Here is a 23,810-nt window from a genome sequence, read left to right as displayed (position 1 = left end):
GCTTAGCAGCGGTCCACGTGAAGGAGCCAGGCTGGGCACGAGCTTGGGTACCTCGAGCGCAGCCTGGCGTGCACAGTGGGGCACGCCCCCTGACCCGGTGTCCTGCGCCTGTCAGGGCATCAGGAGGGTCGCGTCCACTGCCATGCACCACCCTGTCAAAGTTACCCGACTCGAGCATTGAGCTTGAGTGTGAGGAATCGCTGAGTTTTGATCTGAGTCAAGGCGAGGCAGCTGGCTTCAAATGTCTAAATGGTCGCCGTGTAGAAGGGAAAGTAGAAGTGCTTCCAGGTGGGGCTGGGGCATTGGGAGCCCCCGAAGGCAAAATTAGATCAGGTGGGTTGAAGTTATAAGGAGGTAGGTTTGGGCTTAACATTTTAAAAAAATTAATAAAGGGAACTTCCCAAGGGTAAAAAAAACCCGTGGCATTGAAGAAGCCGGCTTGCGAGGTCATGTGCACCCAATTGCTGGCAGCATTCAAACAGCGTTTGGGTTTTCAGACCTTCAGTGATTCTTGAAATGCATCATATTCCCTAGCCCCACCCTCAGAAACACAGATTCAGCAGACTTGCACGTTAGGGCCGCAGACACCTTGCCCCGGGTGACTCGGGGAGCTCCAACGGGCACCTGTCACCCAGGTCTGCTCGCGCCACTGTCGGCGCTTCCTCATCCTCCGACCTGCAGCCGGGCCTCCTCCCGCGCACTGGAGCCGATGTCAGGACGGAGCTCAGGGCCTGCAGGGTGGCACTGTGGCGCCCTCCCAAGATGGAGACACAGAGGCCCACGCGCTGCGGCCCGTGGCTCCGTCCCAGCGTGGGCAGGCAGGAGCTCGCTCTCGGAGTCCAGCTGAAGCCAGTAGTCTGCACCCCGGGTTGCTGGGATGTCCGGGCACTTCACAGCTCTGTGGACAAGGGCTGGGCGGGGCCCCATGGCTCCGGCAGCGCCACTCTGCCCTTCCTGCTGGCCTGGGGTCCTGAGGGAGAAGCGGCCCCCTGAACTCTGCCCCCCAGATCTCAGGCCATGGGCTCCAGCGGTGCCCCTTCACCGACACTGTCCCCCCTGGAGAAAATGTCATCTTCCCTCCCAGAGACACAGGGCGCAGCCTCCCGGGAGCCCCTCCCCGCGTCCGCTGGGGCTGAGCTTCCCTTATAAGGCGCGCGGCGCTGCTCTTGAGTTCAGGAATCTTCCAGTGATTTGTCAGCTTCCAGCAAGTTGTCAGTCACAGGTTCCGAAGGATGTTTCTTAGTGACAGTCATAATTGTACTTAACTTTTTGCGTGGATGTTATCAATCTGTGACAGATACTCTGGGAAATGGGGCATTTTGATGGCAGAAGATCTGTCACATGCATTTAGTCTTCCACTCAGGGACACCAGGATTCAGTCACAACTTTTGCACGTCGATGTCAGGTTTTGAGAACAGAGATCCTTGCTGACCTCAGAAATCGTCTCGTCACTCCCATCCCAGGGCTGTCATCTGAAAGGTTAATAGCTCTTCCTAAAGGAGAGGAAACATCCCTCCGCGGTGATCTAGCATTCAGGCCGTGCACGTCCGGGCTCATCCCTGTCACATCCGTTTTCGGGAGCCTGTGGGCTGCCGTGCTCTGTCCTGGCCCCCCGACCCCACCTTCCCACGGGTGTGGGGTCCACTGGGCCACTTGATCCACCCACGGAAGAAGCCGGCAGCGGGGACGGAGCCTTTGCCCACCGGCTGCAGTCCTGTCGTCTGAGCTGACGGCCTAAAGTGCTCGGGCTGCCTTCTGTCAGTGTTCAGTCATACGATGCTCTTTGAACCACAGACGACATCTGTCACCCGCCCTGTTGTGGCAGGACTTGAACAGGAGGCCTGGAGCTGCACAGATCAGGGAGGCTGTTCTCCCTTTCCTGCCGAGGTGTCTGCCCCTCCCCGAGCGGCGGCTGGCTTGGAGCGGGGGCATTTGCCTATGAGGAGGCCCAGCAGTTTCTCCTCTTTGATAGGTTTTAGTAGGAGAGGGCTCGGCCCAGAGGATTGGAGGGAGTTCATTTTAGAGTGGAAAACTGTTGTTTAATAAGGGTTCATCACTTATGAGAAGGGTTATATGTGCCCCCCGTCAAGGTAGGATTAGAAGGCAAGCCCAAGGGCTGATTCCACTGATTCTTTTTTTCCCCCCGTAGTAAACAACTTATGACATGGATTTTGAGCTCCACAGTCGCAAGAGACGGTCTGGGGGTACGTGTGCCCAGGGAGGGCCTGCAGGCCCTTGCCCCTCTGCAGGCCGTGGCCAGGCACAACTGCGGATCTGGCTTTACTTAGGAGAAGTAGACTGACTTTCTGTTCATGCGAACACCACACCCATTTTTGTTTAACTCTGAAGATAGGACACCCGTGTTCGTATCCTTCCTGCTATGACCCTCCTTTGAAGATGGAGGTGGTAAGACAGCTTTGCTCTTCCAGCACAGGGAGCATGAGCGCGGGAATCGTCTCACTCTGCTCGTGGTACCCTCCACCCGCTCCAGCTGGAAGCACCAGCCAGCAGGGGTGTCCCAAAGAAGAACCTGCTGGAGGGGTGGGACCTGAACACGAAATCAAACTTAGATTAGCGGCTCCTGGGGCTCAGTATTATTTCACTTGAATAGCCCACACTTACATGCTTTGTCTGGAACTTTAAAGTCCTGGGTTGCCTGCCGTCCTGTTGGGGTTCTCAAGTGTGCACGTGCTCTTTTACCTGTCCGGAGCCTTCGCTGGCTTCCTGTTGCCTGACACGCCTCCCACATCATCTCGCTCGAATCAGGCCAGTCTCCTTGGCACCCTGGCCATCTCTGCTCGGGCCATTGCTGTGAGCCCCTGCCCTCCTGAAAGACACAGACTGGGCTCCAGAGTGCAGAGGACGGGTCCTGTCCACCCTCCAGCCCCCGCCTCGCCCTCACCTCTTCTGGAAAGCCTGACCACATCGTTTTCCGCCTTCCTCTCCTCCAGTTGCCTGCACCGTGCAGTCTGGCATTTCACGTTTCCCTGTCATTGCCGAGTTTATTTATGCTTGGTCTTATGAATAGATTTCTGGCTTACTGATGACAGGGGTTCTCATGTTTCCTTTTTCTCCTTTAAAGCCTCAGAAAAGGCTAGTCACAAAAATAACGATGATAACGTTGCATCACTGTGTATCAAAAGGTACCGAGTACTTTGAGCTGCGTCATCTCCTTTGATGCAGTAAGTATTCAGTGACAAACGTGTGGCTCCAGAACGGTAGGGACCTTTGAACTTCAGGTGCCTGGCACGTGGCGGCGCTCAGAAGGTATGAATTGAATGTATAAAGTGAGCTGATTTGGACACATAGGACCAGGGATCGTATATTGATACATCTTTCCTTCCATCTGTCCATCCATGCAACCAGCCAGCCAACGGAGACTTATTTACCGGGTGTCAGGCACTATTCAAGTACTTTACAAAGAAAAGCTCATTTAATCCTCATCACAGATCTGTGAGTCAGGTACTATTTTTTCCTCCTTTTCAAGGTGAGGAAACTGAAATCAAGGAGGTTAAATTCCTTTCCCAAGGTCACACAGCTACTAAGTGTCAGAGCTGGGATTTGAACCCAAGCCGATGAGCTGCCCCTGGCTTGCAGACTGTCCCTGTGCCCTGATGCTCGTGGCCACAGGCTCACTGGTGTGAAGCATTTCGCTGGGGAGCGGAGCAGTGGTTGGGTGCAGTCCCAGGTGTCCCATCCGTCTTCACGTGCAGCTTCTCCAGGCTCCTGACCGGCGCTGGAGAGAAGGACTTCCCAGAGTCTGCCATGTGGGTGGGAGCTGCCTGAGGAGAACCTGTGAGAGCCATACACCAGAGGGTCCTCTCGACCGGCTTCCAAGCCCGCGATTACGCAGGGTTGCGAGCAGTCTGATTTATTCTGGGAATCGTGGGAGTGGTGTGAGAGAGACCTGCAGAGCAAGGTCATTGGAATATCTTTCAAATACGTGGGCCACAAAGCCCGCACTGCTTTTGTAACAGTATCAGACTTAGTTTTGGTGTCAGAGTTATTTTGAAGGTGAAATTTCATTAGAATGCAGTTTGGTATTGTTAGATATGAATGATGAGTTTAGGCGGAATGGTATTATTTTTGATATTAATTTTTAATAGGGCTTATTGGGAAGTCAGAGATTCTATTTAATGAACAATTAGGTAGTAGTCAGTACGGCTCCCACCTCTGAGCTGGCCTTCCCTGCTTTCAGTCTCGCACATCAGATTTTCGACAAGGTATTTGCTGCTTGTAAGTGTGTTATCTTTGTAATTTTTGTGACTTTGTGAATGCCTTATTTTTCTTGGTGGTTATGATGGTTATGCGGGCTTGTTGTTGTCCCAGAGAGCGGGTTTATACACGTGAAATGATTCCCTCCTATGCCTGGTTCTCAAATGTGCGAGGGCTCTTTGCACGGTGGGTTTGAGCTCGGGGGGTTGGAGAAAGGCCTTTTTCAGGATTATGAAAATAGTTTTCCATGTGTCAGAGCAGATTTATCCGTTCACTTCAGGGTCGGCTTTGTGAAGCAGACCATTTAGAAGAGGATATTTCACCTTTTATCAGAGTGGAAGCTGATAGTCTGTTTGCAGGTGGCTCTGTGGAACATTTCACCTGGGTCTCTCAGCGTAAATCTAGCCTCCGGACAAAGTAAAAATGAGTGTCAAGTGAGATTGCCTGGTATGTTACCACCTCTGAGCGCACAGCGCTCCCCCCGCCCCCCGCCCGTGCTGTTCTGTCTCAAGGCAGGGTTTCCGTTATTAATTTGGATGTTTAATAGAATCCTTTGCTTGCAGTAACTTTTCAAAGGCCTTTTGGATTTATTTAGGTGGCACTTTTGCCTGTGGGTAGGGTAGCATTCAACTTGAACTTCCTTCTTGAGCAGCAGATGTTTTGTTTCCAGTTGAATAATAATACTAATAATTATCAGAATACATCCAATTATCACCATTATCATTATTTCAGCTACAGTTTTTTGAGCGTCTTGTGCCAGGCGTTGTGTAAACACTTCATGTATATCGTTTTAGTCTTTACAACCGTGCAGTGAGGTGAGTAATTGTGTCCTCATTTTAAGAAATGAGAAACCCGAAGCTTGGAGAGACGGTGACTTACCCAAGGGCCAGGATTGGAACCCAGGCCCCACCATCCTGTCCTCCCTGCCTTCAAGGAGCCTCAGGGCTTCCTGAATTGAGGACCCTCCACCTCAGTGTCCCCTGCAGCCAGTGGCACGGCCTCCCCCGGGGACCAAACCCAGCCGTAAAGGCTTCCAGACCAGGACCCACATTCCACCTCCTAATTAGTCATTGCTTCATTTTGCTAAACAAATTGTTTTCCACAGCTTTGGAGATTGACTGGGCAAGAAGGGGAAGACGCACGGGGCCTTTCATGAATCTGAGTTTGGCAGCCTCGCTACTCTTGAATTTCGGAGAGGCGGGTATTTTAGTAGGCTGGAAGAAGATGAAAAGCTAGCAGTGCCCATATGTCCCTTGTTTTCAAAAGCAGGGTCAGTGAGGTTTAGAGACTGTTTAAATATTTCAGTTTATAAGATGAGACTAGCTCATCTGCAATGGAAGTGCAGTGCCCTCAGCCAGGCTTGGCTTTTTTCTTCATTTCTTTTATAATGGAGGTAGGTGTTTTGGCATTTCAGGGTTCAAGTGTAATAAAACTTACATGTAGTGAATAAGTACCATGATTTGGAATGTTGCTGCAGCTATGAAAATTAGTTTCCCTTTTTTTTTCCTTTTTTGTTTTATGAGTAATCAGCGACTTGAAAAATAGCAGTGGTCCGAGAATGGTAGTTCAAGAAACTGAAAACTGCCAAGCGTTAAAGGAGTATAGCCTTTGACATTTTTCTAAGAAAGCATTTTCTTCACTCAATTAAATCTTCCCTGGTTGAGATTAGACATCTATCCTGAAATACATACTTGAATACTGTAGTTTGAAATTGTACACAAGTGCCCATTTTTAGTTAAGACAGTGTCATCCTATGCCCCCGTTTTCTCTTGAATTTTGAAAGGTAAATGACACGGTGGTGGTTTTTCTTGATCCCAAGTTATTTATGGAAGCCCAGAATCTGAGTGACTGTCTAACCCAACCCTGAGTATCCAGTGAGGGGCTGTTGGCAGTGACCGGTTGAGGCTGGCACGTGGGGAGAGCAGGGCTGGAACCAGGTCTCACCTCCCCGTTACGGTGCACCTGGGAGGTGAGACGCTGGTCGCTGACACGAGGTGCAGGCGGGGATGGCTGTGCTCACGGCCCTGGCAGAGCCACCAGATGCCCAGAGAGGTGGGCCCTTGAGCTGAGTTGTCTTCCAGGGCCCAGCCCTTCCCCGCCGTGGAGTAGTGAGCAGGACCTCCGTTCTGCTGGCATTTCCTGTCATGTTCCCTTCACTCTTCATACCTCTCCGGTTCTACATTTCAGAAGTAATTTGTCACTTTAGAGGAGGGAGTCATTAATAACCATTATTCAGAACTGTCGAGTCTTCCTCTCTGTGTGTGAGTTAAGCATCCCCAAAACTGGCCTTGTTGGTGGCAAACAGGGCCTCCCTATTGACAGATCAGACCTGCCCCACCCGCGCTGGCCTTTCTCACGTCTGGTTATTCCAAGTCTGTCTTTCATCACTGAAAGGGTGGTGACAGAGTGGTTAAACCACGTCCTCCTGGAATTCATTAGTATTATTACCAAAGACCGTGTTGTAAATTGTTGATTTTTTTTTTAACCGCTCGGAAAAAATTTCTCCTTAACTATTTCATTTTAACGTACTTTAAAAAAAAAAAAAAAGATTTTCCTCGTCAAACATTCGAAACAGAATAGTTCAGGAGCCCGGACTTCAGATCCCACCGGAGGTGGGCTAGGAGTGGTCGTCCCAAGTGAAGCTGTGAAACTGTCGCCATCAGGTTGTGGGGTGAGGGGTGGAGGAAGATAACCCCCAACCTTCCAACGGTGGTTACGGAAAAGAATTGGCATTCTATGTATGTTAATGCAGGTTGCGATTCTTTAACGTTAAAATTCCACTAAAGGACTAATAATTACTGTTAATATCTTCCAGTGGAAACTTACAGTAAAGGAGCAGTAGTAGAAACAGTATTTAAGGGAGAGCTGCCGGCGTGAGAAGAATGCAAATAAGTGTTATTAGCCTAATGATTTTGCCGTCGCCATGGTTGTGCGGCAGCAGTGTTGTGAATATGTCATCCGGCACCCGTGAATTTGGAAAGTGTGTCAAAACACAACTTCAATTAGTTTGCTCTAATTATGGCTCTGGAGAGTTTGTAACTACATCACTCCTCATTAAAAGAGATTTTCTTGTATGGATTAATGTAATATACAAAGGAAAGTTTCAAAGTTCCCGATGCCACTTGCTCCCTCAAGGAGCGGGCTTGGAGCAGGGCTGCTGGATCCTGGGTCTCCTGCAGCCCGCCCGCCGGGAAGAGGGCCGAGCGCGGGGCTGCGCGGCCGGCTCTTCCCTTCCATCCCGTAATCCGCTTCCTGCCGAAAGTGGCCGCTGCATATGGAGCTCTGGCCACGTCCACAGGAGGGTAATTGAACCCATCGTGAGCTTCTAAAAGAAAACTGCTAGTCAGAACACCCCACATTCTCAGCACCTCGGTGGAATCTGGAAGCAGAAAGATCTCTGAACCCACCATGGCCAAGCGCAGTGTGCACAGTCAGCCTTGGGCCCCATCCTGGGGGTCTTGGGGGAGATTGCATGGGAAAATGTGTTACTTTTGGTCACTCAGAATCACATGGCACCCGTGAAATGTCAATAAAAGTCTTTTCATACAGTGAGAAAGAGGACCTTAAGGAAATGTAATCTCTTGTCCAAACTGATAGGTAGTGATAAATGCTACTGTTGCCATTTTGAAAGAAAAAAAAAAACAAATTCACATTTTCTTGTCCTGTTACTGACCACGGCCACCCTGCCACCCCGCCCTGGCCACCAGTGGTGGTGTGCAGTGACTGCCTCGGCGAGGCTCCCTTGTGCAGGGTCGGGGCGGCAGCACCAGGTGTCACGTTTGCAGTCCAAGGCTGTTTCCTTGAGCTTTGCTGCCCATGCCCTCACCCGTCTCCGGAGCAGCTGGACACAGCGTCATTGTGATGTCCCAGCTTGGGGAGCTCAGTGGTGCATTTTGAATCTAAGAGATGAATTTTGGAATGCTGCTTGAGGAGGCCTGGGTTTGGTTGCCCTCCCCCTCCAATTTATTTGCACGATGCAGAGTATCCAAAATACAGCTTTAAACACATTTTTATTGACTGTCAGGTGTTCTCTTTGTCTCTTTTGGGGAGTACAAGGTAGGGGTGTGTGTGTGTGTGTGTGTGTGTGTGTGTGTGATGAGTAGCTTGGCCTTCTTGATACCACTCACAAGCAGTGATACCTTGAGTAAGTTATATCAGTCCTCTGAGCCTCAGTTTCCTTGTCTATAAAATGGAGATAAGAATACCTTCTTTGCAGGGTTGCTGTGAGAACCAAATAGGGAAACACATGGAAGTGCCACACCGGGCACAGTGGACACTCACGCATGTGACTTTCTGTCTTGGTCCAGAGTTCGTTTCAGAGTTCACTCTGGGCACGAGCAGTTCGTTCCCTTGGACCTTTCTGTTGTCACCATCTGGCCGCTCTCAGCCTCGATCGCCAGCATCCCCCCTGAGTTCCCACGGCGTCAGGCTGGGCACAGGCCTTCTCCCCGCCAGAGCTGCGCTCACAGGTGAGCAGCTGGGAAGGGGTTAAGATAGCAATTGTGTAAGTCTTCCAGGCTTTCTCCCAGTTCTGCGGTAATTTGATGAAGAACTTCACCCTAATTAAATATTCAAATTAGGAATAAGTGTCAATATGGCTTCCCATTGCCTGGAATGATGATTAATTGTATTCAAAACTCTAGTGGCCCACTGTAATCTAAACTGAACCGTTGTTCTTGATTATTTCTGCACCACACTTGCCATGTTTTTGTTTTAAGATTTAAACTAGTAATTGATTTGCCATATGCTGTCGAGTATGTTGTCATAACATACTTTAAAGTTATGCGTTTAGGAACTTGGGGAGTTTGGAATTGTGATTTCCTTAGTCTTCCAGTGGCAACTTTTTTTCCCTTGTCCAATGCAGAGTGATTTGGTTGGAGTGTGCTTGTGTCTCTGTGTGTGTCTGTGTTGCCCATGAGGAAGACTCATTGTATCGTCGAGTTGGTAGGTTGAAGTTATATTGATCATGGCAAATGGGTTGCCTGAATGGAAAATGAACAAGTCTGCATTTATACTTTTGTGCTTGTGTTGTCTTGGTGAAGCAACATGGCTTTGTGGAAAAAGCATAAACTCAAATCCTAGCTCAGCCAGTTCCTTTGGCTGTGTGACCTTGGACAAGTTCCTTAACCTCTCTGAACCTTCTTTCTTCCAACCTGTAGAACCCACTGGGTTGTGAAGATTAGAGATGAGTGAGAAGCATGAAGAATGTGCTCAGTAAGTGGTGACTGTCATAAACACAGGTGATAACAGGAACAAAACATTCAGTGCCCCTGCCCCCGGCCTCCAGAAAGCCACTCCCAACCGTGAATCCGCAATGACCTCCCAGGTCTCTGACTGCCGAAGCCTCTGTTGCCCCTCCCTTACTTTGTGACATTTCTTAGGTCGTTGTCTTGACTCTTGAATTGCAGTTTCGTTGCCCCGGCCTTTCCTCCCCCACCACGTTCTTCCCTCTTGGCAGGTGGCACTGCAGCTCCCACGTCCCTGGGTACTTCACAGGCTGTAGTGGAGGCACTGGTGTGTGGTAGGCCCTCAATAGGTGTTTGTTTTGTTTTATGCCATTGCCTTAAAATTGAAGCATATAACCTTAGAGTCTTCTCTTTGTATAGCTTATGACATTTAGAGCTTTTTACTCTATGATAGAGGGGATTTTTGTATGTGTTTCAATTTACTTATAGATACAACTGAAGGGGAAAGATATGAGTCTTTATTTGGGTTTGGGGTGTTTTTTTTTTAATTATTTTTAAAAAGACTTTATTTTTTTAAAGACGTTTTAGGTTTACAACAAAATAGAAAGGTACAGAGATTTCACATATACCCCCTTCCCTCACCCACGCGTTACTTCCTCCATGATCAATGTCACTCACTGAACAGAATGGTTCGTTCTTTTTTTTTTTAAGATGAACCTACATTGACACATTATAATCACCCCAATTCCACAGTTCACCTTAGGGTTCACTCTTGGTGTTGTATATTCTATGGATTTGGACAAACGTGTAATGACGTACGTCCATCATTATAATATCATGAACAGTCTTTTTCACTGTCCTAAAAATTCTCTGTGCTCTGCCTGTTCACCTCTCCCTGAGGCCCCTCTGGCAACTACTGATCTTTTTACTGTCTCCATAGTTTTGCCTTTTCCAGAATGTCATAAGAGTTGGAATCATACAGTATGTAGTCTTTTCAAATTGGCTTCTTTCATTTAGTAAGATGCACTTATCATTTTTAAAAAACGATCCAAACACAGTGCTTGGCATACAGTGGGAGCTCAGTTAAAGACTGGTGGACTGAGTTGGTCACAGCGTCTTGATCCTAGTACCCTGGTGTGCCTCCGGATCCCACAGACTGTCTCCCCTTGGATGGCTTCAATTTATTGGGTATATTTGGAATTAAGTCTCAGGTCTGGGCATGGAAGGTTTAAGATAGTGAATTATCATTGCAGAGGAAATAGGTCCATTTTAGGTTTAATAAAACCTCACTTGACTTTGCTGGTGTCATTTACAAAACAGAACAAAGCTAAATGTCTCATCAGGTCACGAGAAAGGGTAGTAAACTTTGCACCTTCTGAGGTTGGCTCCAAAATCAGTGAGAAAAAAAATCTCCACACCTGAAAACATTTTAGGGCCCAGGGTCATTGCAATAACGGGCTCTCTGTTTTAGTGGAACCAGGTTACGAGGAAACACAGTGTTTTCTCACCTCTCCGGGTCTGCACAGATCTGAATGGTAACTCAAAATCTCGGTTTGGCAGCACAGGGGACCCGGCGCAGGAATCCTGGCTGTGAAGTCTTAGAGGAGGATGTGAGTGCCGGTCAGGCCCTTCCAGCTGAAAGTGATCCATTTTAATTACCTTCCAGAGCTCTCCAATACCTGAGCATATGGTCCTTAAGAAATAAGCTTCCCCAAACTGTCAGCGAGTGCGGGCAGTGGTCAGGGACCTGGTTCTGACACCGTTGACCAGCCTTGGAGAGCGGACGCTCTAGAAGGTGCTTATTAAAATGCCAGCAGGTGCGGCGAAGGTCTCCCTTCCTGTGACTCCCTCACCCTGCTTGTGCCAGGTGTTTTATAAGAGCCTTTTTCTTCATTAAATGGCATTCATTAAGCATGTCCTTACACCTGGCACAGAAGCTGTGTGTCACAGATGACTTCTTCCCAGTGGTGTTTTGCAGGAATGAAGTAGAGTTTCATTTAGCCATTTGCTGTGCTCTTTCCCCCCCCCGCTGCCCACCTTCACTCAGTTATTGTGGCTTTTGCCTGTTCCTCCTCCATCCCTCCCCGCATTCCGTCACTTTCTTTTGCACATTACCTCTGGTCCTTGTCCACCAGCAGCCACATTAGCTGGAAAACAAGATGTTCCTGAAGCACCAAGTGCCGTGCAGGACGTTTTTATACCTTTGCTCTTCTAGAATTCTTCTCCTAATGTTTGCCATCTTTTTTTTCTGATAAAAAGAAAAATAATTTCTCGTTGAAAAAATTAACATATAAAAATATATAAAAAGCAGGGGGAAAACAATCCACACCCTGACCTCAGAGACTTGTATTGTCCACACCACAGACACCGTCCTGCATCCCAGTCCTGCCAGTAGCCCAGGGCCATCACTGCTCTAAGCTACCAGGTCCTTTTTGTCCTGGGACGTATGTGTATGCGTACGCATAGGAATATATTGTTTGTGCGGTGGCTTACATATATGTCGTTCTGCAACTTGGTTTTTGTTTTATTCCCTTTTGTTTTGACCGTACAGCCACGTCTTCGAGATCTGACCGTGTTGATATAAAAATGTCTCGCTCGTTCCTTTTCCTTGGTCTGTCCTGCTAGCGTGGCCTGAACACTTGCCCGACTCCTTGCTCTTACAAACGCCATGCCAAGGATCGGGTTTCTGCCTCTTCCTGCAGCCGAGATCACTGTCTTCAACACAGTCTACGCCCGAGTTCCTCATTCAGCATCATGTCATAAGCACCCTCCCCCAATTCCACCGAGAAAACCTGTAAACATCATTTCATGTCTGTAAAATATTCTGAATCAGACATCTTATAATGTTATTTCCCGTGTTTGAGGAGAGAGTCATGACTCAGAGCTGAATTTTGTAATTTGCCTCATCAGGGTTCAGATCCAAGCTCTGCCCCCTCAGGCAAGCTGCTGAACCTTTCTGAGACCTTCTGTCCAATAGAGATGATCTCAGTGCCTCGTTATAGGATCCGGGTGGGATTACATGATGCATGTGAAGGGCAAGTCCTGCGAAAATGTCAGCGAACATTATTTTACTGTTTTTATCTTAAATAAGTCATTTCTCATGTTTCAGATTGCTTCCTCAGGCTAGGTTTCCAGAGGGAAAGAATAAACACCAGTCCTCTTGTCTCATTACTTCCCTATTCTTAGGTCTTAATTTTGAATCACCTGGAGCATGTTTTAATGTATTTCTTTCAGGGAAAGGGACGGGATCTTTTTTGTTGTTGCCTTCACATGTGAAAGACACCTAGGGATTCAGAAATTCTTCGTCCATTCAGCTTTCTTTCCCTTCCTAACTCTGTGGCTCCCCAGCTTTCAGCATGTAGTATGACGGAAGAAAGGTCTGAAGTCGCCCTTAGTACTTGCCAGGATTCATCGGGGGATTCATTGCCTTTTCTGGAATACTGTGAACCCCATTGGCTTCTTTATTAGGTCTTTTTTTTTTAAGATCAGGAAAGTCTTTTCAGCTTTACCAAAGTATACTCGATGTGCAATAAATGCACATATTTAAAGTATAATTTGATGAGCTTTGACATAGGTAGGTATACACCCGTGACACCATCACCAAAATCAAGATCATGAATATATCCACACACACACCCCCCAGAAGTTTCTCTGTGCTCCTCTGTGATACATCCTCTCTCCTCAGGCAATCACAGATCTGCTTTCTAACCCTACAGGTTAGTTTGCATTTTCTAGAATCTTATGCAAACGGAATCATACCATAGGTACTCTTTTTTATCTTTCTTATTTTACTTAGCATCTTTATCTTGACATTATCCATTTTGCATGTATCACTGGTTCCTTTCTGATTGCTGAGTAGTATCCATTGTATGGCTAGACCACAATATGTTTATCCAGTCACTTGATACTGGACATTTGGCTTGTGTTTAGTTTTTTACTTTTTACGTATAAAGCTGCTCGGTACGTTTGTATACACATTATATGCTTTTGTTTCTCTTGGGTAAAAATCTACAAGTGTAATGGCTGTCTTGTACCATGGGGTACGTTGAACTTTTTAAGAAACTACAGACTGTTTTCTGAAGTGGTTGTACCAGTTTAAATTCCTACGAACAGTGCATAAGAGTTCTAATTGCTCCTCAGTAATGTAGGAGCACTTAGTCATATCTCATGGTGGTTTTAATCTGCATTTCCCTAATGACTAGTGATGTTGAACATTTTTTTCATGTGCTGATTTACCATTTGTATATTTTCTTTAGTGAAGTGTCTGTTCAAATCATATGGTCTTTTTAATTTTATTTATTTATTTATTTTTGTGGTACGCGGGCCTCTCACTGTTGTGGCCTCTCCCGTTGCGGAGCACAGGCTCTGGACGCGCAGGCTCAGCGGCCACGGCTCACGGGCCCAGCCGCTGCGCGGCATGTGGGATCCTCCTGGACCGGGGCACGAACCCGTGTCCCCTGCATCGGCAGGTGGACTCTCAACCACTGCGCCACCAGGGAAGCCCCATATGGTCTTTTTTAAATTGGCTTGTTAGTCTTCTATTAGGTTGTAAGTTCTGGGTATATCCTAGTTATAAGTAAGATATGTGTTCGCAGATATTTTCTGCGGGTCTGTGGTTTGCCTTTCCATTTTTGTAACAGCATCTTCTGAATAACAAGAGTTTTAAATGTTGGTGAAGTCCAATATATCAATTTTTTTTTGTCTGGAAGAGTTTTGGTTTTTTGTGTCCTATTTAAGAAGTCTTTGACACACCTAAGGTCACAAAGATTTTCTCCTGTCTTTTCTCTGAGAAGAGGCCATGCTATGCCTGGTCAATCAAGATGTGTTTAAATAAAAAGTATCAAACCCCAGGGCCTGGACTTAACAATTTACCCTTTCCTTTTCCTCTTTTCTAGAATAGTTCTGTGAATCTCTTGGGTTATTTTATATATGTATGTGGTGTGAGGTAAGCGTCAAGGTTCTCTTTTTTGTGTGTGGCTATCCAGTTGTTCTAGCACCATTTGTTGAAATGATTACTGCTTCCCAGTTTAATTGTCTTGGCACCTTTGTTGGAAATCAATTGATCATACGTGTGTGAGTCTATTTTTGGACTCTCTGTCTGTTCTATTGATCTATATGTCTGTGTTTATGCCAGTACCACACTGTCTTGATTACTGTAGCTTTACACTAAGTCTTGAAATTAGGTAGTCTTGAAATCAGGATTTATTTTGCTGTGAGTCTCTACTGATTTTGCTTGGAATGTTGGAAGCCCTATTGGCTTCTATATTTTGTTTGTTGTTTAGATTTAATCAGGCAAGCTTTAAACTGTTTTTTATTGTTACTTCTCTTTTAATTGTTCTGATTTCTCTCTAACACCTAGAATATTTAGATTGGTCTTTGTTCTCCATATTTATCATATTTTTCCTCAACATTGTCACCTCTGTGTTCTTTCCTTCTCTGCATTCTGGAAACTAGTGGGGGGCTTATCCACGATACTGCTGATTCAGTTTGGGGGATTTTATTTCCGCATTATTCCTAATGCAGATAGCTTTTTCTGCATCCTACAGTACATTTTTTTCCCAGAGGTAATGTCCTTTTTATCTTGTTGTGTGACATTTTTTACAGGCCCTCGTGAGGATATATATTTCTAGACTGGATGTTGGCCAAACGGCAGGATGTATGAGTTGCTCCTTCCCCTCCCCTCCTCTCCCTTGGGCGCTCATTGTTTGGTGGTAATCTTCTGAACCATCATTACCTTTCTCTGTTCTCATTAGTTTTTGTAGGCGCTTGGTGACTGGAGCCTGGCTAGAGCCACGTCTGGCCCTTCAAGTCATATAGTCCTGATGTCTTTTTAGGACATGTATCATTTCATCCTCCTAGTTTGAATTTTTTTCAGTCTTTTAAATATTTTCAACTAATGCTTCTTTATACCAGTGAAAGTGAGTAAACAAATGTTATTTCTCATTATTTGGGTGATATGCTGTTTCGATATCTGGAGTAGTCGTCATTCTGACTCAGAGGGCCCTTGTGTCTAAGGAGCATCCTGACCCAGAGGTCGCACAGCCACACACCTGCCTCCACAGAGTTACGTTTAACACACTGTCCTAGAAGAGTGGCTTTCAAACTTTCGGGTCTAGGACTTTAATAGTCTTAAAACTTGAGGATTCCATCCTGCTGGAGAAAAAAAAAAAAATGAGGATTCAAAAGAGCTTTTGTTGATGTGGGTTATGTTTATCTATATTTCCCTTATTAAAACTTAAAACTGAGAAAAACGTAAAACACGAGACTACCTAAGCAGACGTCAGAGTGATGACATCCTCATAAGCTTCTGGAAGTTTTTTCTGTCTGCTCGTGAGAGGATGAGAGGGAAAAAGGCAAGTGATGTCTTAGTGTTATTATGAAAGTAGTGGTGACCTCGTGGACTCCCTGAGAGAGTCTGAGGAACCCCTGGAGGTCCCTGGAGCACACATGGAAAACTGCTGCTGCACGCAGAAGGTGGTTTTGATATAGCCAGAAAACAGAATGGGAATCGTGATTTAACACCACAAAATCTGTTGGTTGCAAATGTGTGTGTGTGCGTGTGTGTGTGTGCGCGCACGCGCAGGGGGTGGAAGATAGAAGTGACATCTGTCTCTAACCATGAGTCCACCGCCGCCGTACCAGCCACGGGCCCCTCAGCGCTGCCCTCCAACAGTTTGGGAGGAGAGCCGGCATCGCGGCTGCCCGGGCAGAGCCATCTCCATTACATGTGGCCACTGGGTTCAGAAGATTAATGGTAACGTTTTAAAAATTCACACAGACCTGGAATCAGCACTAGAAAATACAGATTTAAATTAACAAGGAAAAAGCAGAATCCCATCAAAGGAAATAAATCGTGCTGGCAACTGTTGTCACATAATAAAATGTATTCTGTAACTGAAGGGCTCTTATATGGAGCTGTCTGCGGCTTAGTGGCCATGTTAATTGAATAAGGCGCCAAAGACTGACTTGGGGGAAAAAAACGGAATTTCCCTCAGCCTCTATTTAGCCGGAGCTGTGGTTGGCAGCATGTGCAATGCTGACCTATTTATTACGGAACAGCCAGGGCCCGTGCAGAGAGACGTGATGGCTTGCAGGGTGTGCCCTGTCTTCTCTGGGCCATTCTGCGGGGGGGGGGGGGGACAGGGAGGAAAGCTTGGTAAAACTCCCCTAGGATTCAGGGGCTGTCTTAGTTGGAATTCTCTGGTTGCCAAACAGATTTTGGAATCATGATCCATCATTTGAGTCAAGTGGCAGAAATTGCTGGCCTCTAACGGTCAGTCCCCTGTTCCGGTGGTCCAAGACCTACTGGGGATGGTACCAGAGGGTCTTCATCTCTAGGTGCCACCCCAGGTAGAGCCAGTTTCCTGAGTTCTTGGGTTTACTTCTCCTGGCCTGCTGGTGATCTTTATGAACTCTCTTAAAATCTAAAATACACTCTTCTAGATCAACAGAGTGAGCTAGAGGGATCACAGCATGATCAACGACTTCGGGGCCCATTGAAATGACTCCACTGAAATTGCCGTCTGGGGGGGTCCCAGCCAGCATCATGGTCATGGACTTGGTCTCAGCTTTGTTTGATGCCGTCTCAGCTTTGTCTGATACTCGTTCTTGTAACTCCCCTGGCTTAGGTGCTTCAGAAAAGCTGAGTGTGTAGCGCCCACGTTCTACTGAAGTGCCCGGCTTCTTCTTTCTTTCCTCTTCCAGCAACACCCAGTGCCATGAGTGGGGCATCCCTTTAATCTTATTAGATCATCAGGTTATGGGCAGTAAGCCAAAGAGTGTTGGGTTAACTGATTATAATTCCAAGTGTAAAAATAAGGGTTTTATGTTTTTTCTCAGTAGGCGCTATGGTAATGGGCATGGGCTCAGGCTATTAAGTAGTCTGTAAAATATTTTAAATGACTGTAAAATATTTTATCAGATGGCTGTACTGTAATTTTTTAAGCAGTCCCCTATTATTTGATACTGAATTTGACTCCATTTTTTGGCTTTATAAGCAATGCCATGACGAAGGTAATTCCTGTAAGTTTCCCCAAATGATCTCTAATTACAGGTCAGAATTGGATTCATTGGTTCATTCAACAGCATTAGGTAATCTTCTAGGGTTCTCCCTAATAATTTTTAAGTGCCCACTGTGTGCAGGGCACTGTTGTAGGCACTAAGGATACGGTGGAAAGAGAAAGTGTCACGGAGATCGTGTCCTAGTGACACATATAAAGAAATCGACAGTCCTGTTAAGCGGGAAGGGCTCAGCAGAAAGGGAAGTGAGTGTCGAGGGGGAGCGCCACCAGAGAGAGGCGGGGTGCTTCCCCAGGGGTGCCTGAGGGAAGCAGGAACCGCAAGTGCAGAGGCCCCAAAGAGGGAATGCGAGTGAGGGGAGGAGGGGACCAAAAGCAGCTGGTGAGGTTGGAGGGTGTGAGTGCAGGGACCACAGACAAGCCCAGGTCAGAGAGGAGGGATGGGCCAGAACTGGCAGGACCTCCAGCTGTGGGGCAGCTCAGGTTTCATTCTAATGCAGAGGGAAGGTACAGGCGTTTCATAGTGGTCCTGTACTGAGGCTCTCACGAGCGGGGCTTAAAACAGTGCCGGGGGGGGGGGGGGGGGGGGGGGCAGGAAGGGGAAGAAGCAGAACAGAAATCGTACTGCCACGTGCTTGGCACGTCCTGGTGCTGTGCTGTCGGCTCGGCCTGCGTCTGTGCACTGGGAGGCAACACCCCCTTGCTGAAGGGCACCCAGCCCCTGCTGGTGGCACTGGGATTTGAACCTATGTCGGGTGGACTCTGGGCTCGGTACTCTTCACCACTACACCAGCACTGCCTCCATTGGGTGTCCAAATCTGCCTGTAGCTTTTCCCTTTTCCCATACTAGAGGGACTGTGACCTGTGAGGGTCACTGAGCTAGTAAGTGGCAGACAGGTTGAGTCCTGGGCATCTCAGGGTGGACCCCAGATTCCTGGTTGAGTGATCTCACTCTGCGTACCTGATGGTAAAGATGATCCATCAGGGCAACTTTTAGATGAGGATGGTAACCTCCAGAGGACACGTGGACCGACCTGCTCATGAATTCTAGCTCGCTTCTGTCAACTTCGTCTCGGAGGGCCTCAGTTTCCTGTTCTGTTAACTGAAAGTGATTGTTCCTGCCTAAAAAGGTTGCTGAGAGGATTAGGCAAGGTGACATACGTGAAGGAACCCAGCCCAGCACCTGGCAGGTGGGTCCCCACCAGATGCTGAGGAATTAGAATCTCATTTCGCTCTGAGGCTCGGCTGACTGCACGGACGTTCCTGTCCGTCCTCACTTTCAGGCTGATAGGAGGTTGAGCGCCCCTGGGCCACTTCTCCTTCAGCAGGGGACTTTTTTGTTTGATTTAACTACAGGTGATCTGTCTCCTCGGCCCAAACTGTCCACTCGCATTAACGGGAGGCCTCGGTGTGCCTTTTCGTTCTCCTGTCCCCACGTCCCTTCCTCCCTATGTCCAGGAACAATAGAAGTGAAAATGCAAAAGCAGCAGCTATTTGTGGTGCAGGGACCCCTCTCCCTATGGCCCTCTCTGGCCAGGGGCCGTCCCACTGTCTGGTCTTAATGCTGCCCCGTCCCCCTGACCGTCAGCCACCAGAGCTGGAGTTTTTGGTAACCTGATTTCAATTTGAGTGATTCCTGTTGAGCAATTGGTCTGTAAAAGAGTCAGGCCTGCAACTTGAAATCTCTTTTAATTTCCCATTTACCGCATCAGCCCCACATTGTCTATCGTATGTGATCAGAAACTTTTTCGGTTTTTTCCCTTGTAAATTCCTGGCTGCTGCCACCACTGACTTCTTACATCATACCTGTTTTCCTCCGTAGCAGAGGGGAGTGGGATGTGTGGTGTCATGGGTCTCCCAGAGACCCCCTGAGTCTAACTCAGCAAACACACAGGCGAAAATGCAATAGTAGAGGCAGCAGCAGTTCATGTCCAAAAAGATCCAGGGTTTTAATGCCGTAGGTTCAACACTCGATTTGTTCAACGGCCATTTGTTCAATGATTGTCGGCTCTGGGGAAGAAATTGTCCTAGAAAATGGGGTACCAACTTGATCTGATCTGGTCCTGCTCTTGAGAAGGTGTCTTGGGATAACTGGAGTGAGAGAGGATGCACAGACACCCATCTAGCCTGGGACAAGCCCAGCAAGGGCTTTACCAAATGAGGATGCTTAGGTGGAGTCTTGAAGGACGAAGGGGAGTTTGAAGAGGCGGTAAGGGAGGAAATGGGGATTCTAGGAGGAGGGAGTGGGGTGGCTGAAGAATCAGGCTGAGGCAGGGGAAAAACGTGGCAGATTCAGAGACGTACAGGACCTTCACTCTTCCTGGTGGAGGGAGGGGTAAGCAGTGACAAGAGTCTGGAGAGGCGGGCTGGTGTGTGAGGATGGCTAAAACCAGGGTACACATGTGGGTTAGGTTGCCCAGGGAAAGTGTGTGGAGTGAGAGCACACGCTAAACCAGAACCCTTGCCAACAGCAGCCCTCACGAGGTTGGGGAGGAGCCAGGAGGGGCTGCTGCGAGACAGAAGGAACTAGGCCAGGGAAGGAGGAGTTGCAGAGTGGGGTCAGCCAGGCAAAACCTGCTGCCCCAGAGAGGCAGGCAGCTTCGGCCAGGAAGTCCCTGTGGACAGGGCAGCTGAGGAACCGGGCAGCTTGATTCTCTAGCATACACTGAAGTTCCGTGGGCCGTAGAATTACCCCAAAACCGTTCACTTAGAGGGTCACAGCAGGTGATATTGACGGGAATTGTTGAGTCTGCACGCAGTAGGTGCTGCATAATTGCTTGCAGTTCCATGACAGTCCTCCTTGTGATTGGCTGCTCTGTTCCCATCTACGGTGGCATCTCGGTTTTTTCCCTCACTTTCCTTCAAGCAGGTCATCTTTTAAAATTGTAAATTGCATCTCGTCACTTCTCTGCTTAAAACCCCTTCAGGATAAAGTCAGAGCTTGTGTGGGGTCCTGGGTGCCGTGGCCCCCGAAGCTCTCTTCAGCCTGGTCCCCTACCCTCTCCCTAGCCTCAGGCCCTGACCACCCCGGCCTCCTTCCAGGTCCCCCCTCAGCCAGACCTCCTGCTTCTTAGGAGATGCCTCAGAGACCCTCCCTGCCTCACCCCGCCAACCCTGCCCACCGCCAGTTCCCCACCGGAACAGCACTTCCTCGGGGGAGTGCAGACAGTCTTCCTGCTTGCCCTGCGTCAGCCGCTGCTCCTGTAACTTCATGGACGTGTTTGTGTCCCCCGCTGCAGGGTGAGCTCTGCAAAAGCAGGGACCCTGCCTGTCCTGCCGCCCCGAGTTCCCCCTCCCCCACCCATCTGGGTTGATGTGGGCCACGGCTTGCTCAACCATCTCTGACAGCTGAATGGCTGGGCTGACCCTGTCTTCTCATCCAAGGAGGAGGCCCTCTGTGCAGTCACCCAGGTGCACCTGTCGTCCGAGCTTCAGCCAACACGCCACCTCCTCTGCGAGCTTCCTGGAGCGGCTGCCGCACCGCGCAGATGTTCCATGTCCTTAGTTAGGTGGGATGCACCTTCTTAGGGCTCTCGGGGCACAGCAGTCTCGGGGTGTGGGTTCTTTCCCGGCTCCTGGAAAAGCCCTCGGTGTACAGTGGGTGTAGTGCCGACACCTGCCCCCGGCCAGCTTCTCGGGTGTGCGGCCAGTGCATCGCACAGGGCCCCGCGCTCAGGAGGGCCCCCGCGCTTGGTTTAACGCTCCGCCTCCGCTGTCGCCATCTTGAAATTCTTAATGACATTTGACAGGTCCCCCAATGGTTTTGCACCGGGCCCTGTACCTGCCTTGCGGGGGCGATGTGCGGGGCCATGAGAGAACCCTGGAATCTGTAGACGCCGGGGCCCAGCTCAGGGCGAGCCCGCTCTGCAGGGTCGCCTGTCACCATCTTAGCTCTGCTCACCCACAACCACAGTCAGTAACTCATTCTTCTGTTTGCTCAGCTTCATTGACTAAGTGCTGTGGTCAGAGGCATCGATCAACTGCGTCAAATCCCTCTGCAGCTGCTCCTCTCCCTCCCAGGGTTCCCGAACGCGGCCTGTCTTCAGAGGCACTGCTGGGGCTTGTCAGAGAGATTTCTGGGCTGCACCCAAGGCCCACTGAACCAGACTCCCCGGAGCTGGGACTGTGAGTCTGTATGGTTAGCAGTAGTGCCTGCATCTGTGCTGTGACGCACAGAACGGAGCGTGAGAACCTTCGTCCAAGCGGATGAGCCCTTGGTGCGGCGTTTGGTGTCCTCTCGGTCTGGCCCCGGCTTTGTCTCCCGCAGGCAGCCTTACCCTGCAGCAGAGTCAGCTCTCCCTGACTGCCGTTGCTCCTGTCTCCTCCTGTAAGACCGGCAACCTCCTCTGAGGCAGTGTCCCCGGAAGCCCCACCCGCCTGCTTTCGTGCTCACTCAGCACGTGGTTTTTATTCTCCTCCGAGCACGTGTCCTGTCGCACAGTGGCTTGTTCCTGCTCCGTTGTCCCCCCAGCCTGAGAGCTCCTTGCAGGGGGTAGCTCACCTCTGCATCCTCAGTTCATCAGGATTGAGCCGTGGACACAGGACTCACGCTCAGCAAGGCCCCACTCCCTGGTCCAGCCAGCCGGCCGGTGGCACAGATGTTAGCTCCTCCGGGGGCCTGTGGGAACAGGCCCCGCCCAGAGTCATTCTGGGAGGTCACGCGTTTGTTGTGTGGCAAGGGCAGCATGTAGAACGTGAGCTTTCTTTATGTGATCATTACCCACCCCTCTTCCGTTTTAGAAATGACTGTGTGTGACCAGAGCTCAGGCTACTGAGCTACTTCAAACCAACCCCCAGTCACACCACGAAGAGGCAGTTGTGTTGCTTTTGTCCCCCAGACCTGTTGGGTTTTAAATGGTTTTCCTATCGTTGTAACCTTTCTTCTCGGCATTCACTAAAGGCAGCTGATGACCGCGACAAGTAGATTATGTGTTTTGATCGATACCTGCTTATGTGTGGGCAGCGTGGGCCTTAATGGCCAACGCCTGCGCCATAAAAGATGAGCTGGGTCGATGGAAGGTACTTTCTGAGCACCTACTGTGTGCTCCCACCTGAGGGGGACGTGCGGACACAGCAGTTCAGGGGAACGTGCCATTGTGGTTCTCAGTGGGCGTTCGTTTCCTGGACACACGTGGTAATAACACCTAACGCCTTCGTTCACAAAGTGCTTCCTGGGCTGTGACCCTCCACAGCCCCGCGGGACAGGAGTGGAAGCCACTGGATGGGAAATGGGACCAAGACAACAGGGCAAACCAAGTCCTGCACTCAGAGCTGAGCATCCTGGTCCCACTGGTGCACTTTGCCCAGTGGGTAGAGATCAAGATTAAATCACCCACTTCCTCGGGGCACCTGCCACGTCACTTAAGGCTTGGAAAACCCTTTCTTCCTCTTGAATGTCCTTCGCTATATGGAAAAAAGTGGCCACTGATGTCTGGAAACTTCTGAGTTCCTAGGGGGACTCGAGCTGGTGGGGCAGCTCAAGTCCTGCTTGAGAAGGCGGAGGTCCCCGGGACTGCCCGCTTCCCGGGCTCTGTGGGCTGTCGGTGGCGCCTGTGCTTTCTGAGCCTTGGGGACTGCTCCGTGCACCCTGTAACCTCCTTTTTCTCCTCTGTCTTTCTCAGGCACATCTCTCTCACGCTCCCTGCTACCTTCCGAGGCAGGAACAGCACTCGGGCTGACTATGGGTACCAGCACTCCAATCTGTATGCCATATCAGGTACGTGCGGCCGCTGCGAAGGGCCAGCGATTTAGCGCGTCTGTGTCCCAGGCACCGCCTCCCTCTACGTGCTTCCTGGCTGCTAACGGCATCTGTGTGTCTTACCTCTCTTTTTACCCCTGCAGGGGGCCTGTTCCCTGCAGGGACCAGGCCTTGCCTTTCCTCTGTGTCGCCGTAGCGCTTAGTGAAGGGCCAGATCCTCAGCATGTTTTGAAACTAATGATGAAAAACAATGTGTGGATTTCACAAGCTTGAAGGGAGGTTTCCAGAGAATAGTCACCACATCGTTCACCTACCAGCTCCAGGGCAGGTTCCCCGCGGGGACTGGGGACCCCGCAGACCTGAGGCCTGGTGCCGCCTGCCCTCCGTATCCACGTCTGTCCTCATCGCTCATTTCTCAAAGCCAGGTCTGTGACCAGCGGGTGCGCTGGCGTCTCCCCCACCCCCGGCCCCATCGTATGAGTCTGTGATTTCTGAACTCGGCCCTGAAATGGATAGTGTTACCTTGGCAGGAACTTGGTCAGTCCTGGTTTCCTTTTTCAAAAAACTTACAAGCCTTATTACAGAATTGAGATTCATTAGGTGCCTGGCAGGGCAGGTGACTTGCTAAGAGCTGAGGAGACCCACAAACTTGACTCTGATTATACGGGGCCTCCAGTTGGGGGGTGTTTGTAT

At 49.2% G+C, this 23,810-nt stretch overlaps 1 protein-coding gene across 4 annotated transcripts in view; it reads left to right on the top strand.

Annotated features, from left to right (window-relative positions):
* MVB12B (multivesicular body subunit 12B) overlaps window positions 1–23,810 on the top strand; it is a 206,706-nt gene that overhangs the window by 75,679 nt on the left and 107,217 nt on the right. For all 4 annotated transcript variants that reach the window (XM_067743301.1, XM_067743302.1, XM_067743299.1 and 1 more), the window contains exon 7: window positions 23,041–23,135. In XM_067743301.1, coding sequence (XP_067599402.1) covers window positions 23,041–23,135 — 95 coding nt within the window. The remainder of the gene's footprint in view (window positions 1–23,040; window positions 23,136–23,810) is intronic.

Source organism: Pseudorca crassidens, chromosome 7, assembly GCF_039906515.1.
Source record: "Pseudorca crassidens isolate mPseCra1 chromosome 7, mPseCra1.hap1, whole genome shotgun sequence".
In the NCBI taxonomy this organism is placed as follows: Eukaryota; Metazoa; Chordata; class Mammalia; order Artiodactyla; family Delphinidae; genus Pseudorca; species Pseudorca crassidens.
The sequence above is the reverse complement of the archived record's forward strand: the minus strand, read 5'-3'. Positions and strand labels throughout refer to the sequence as shown.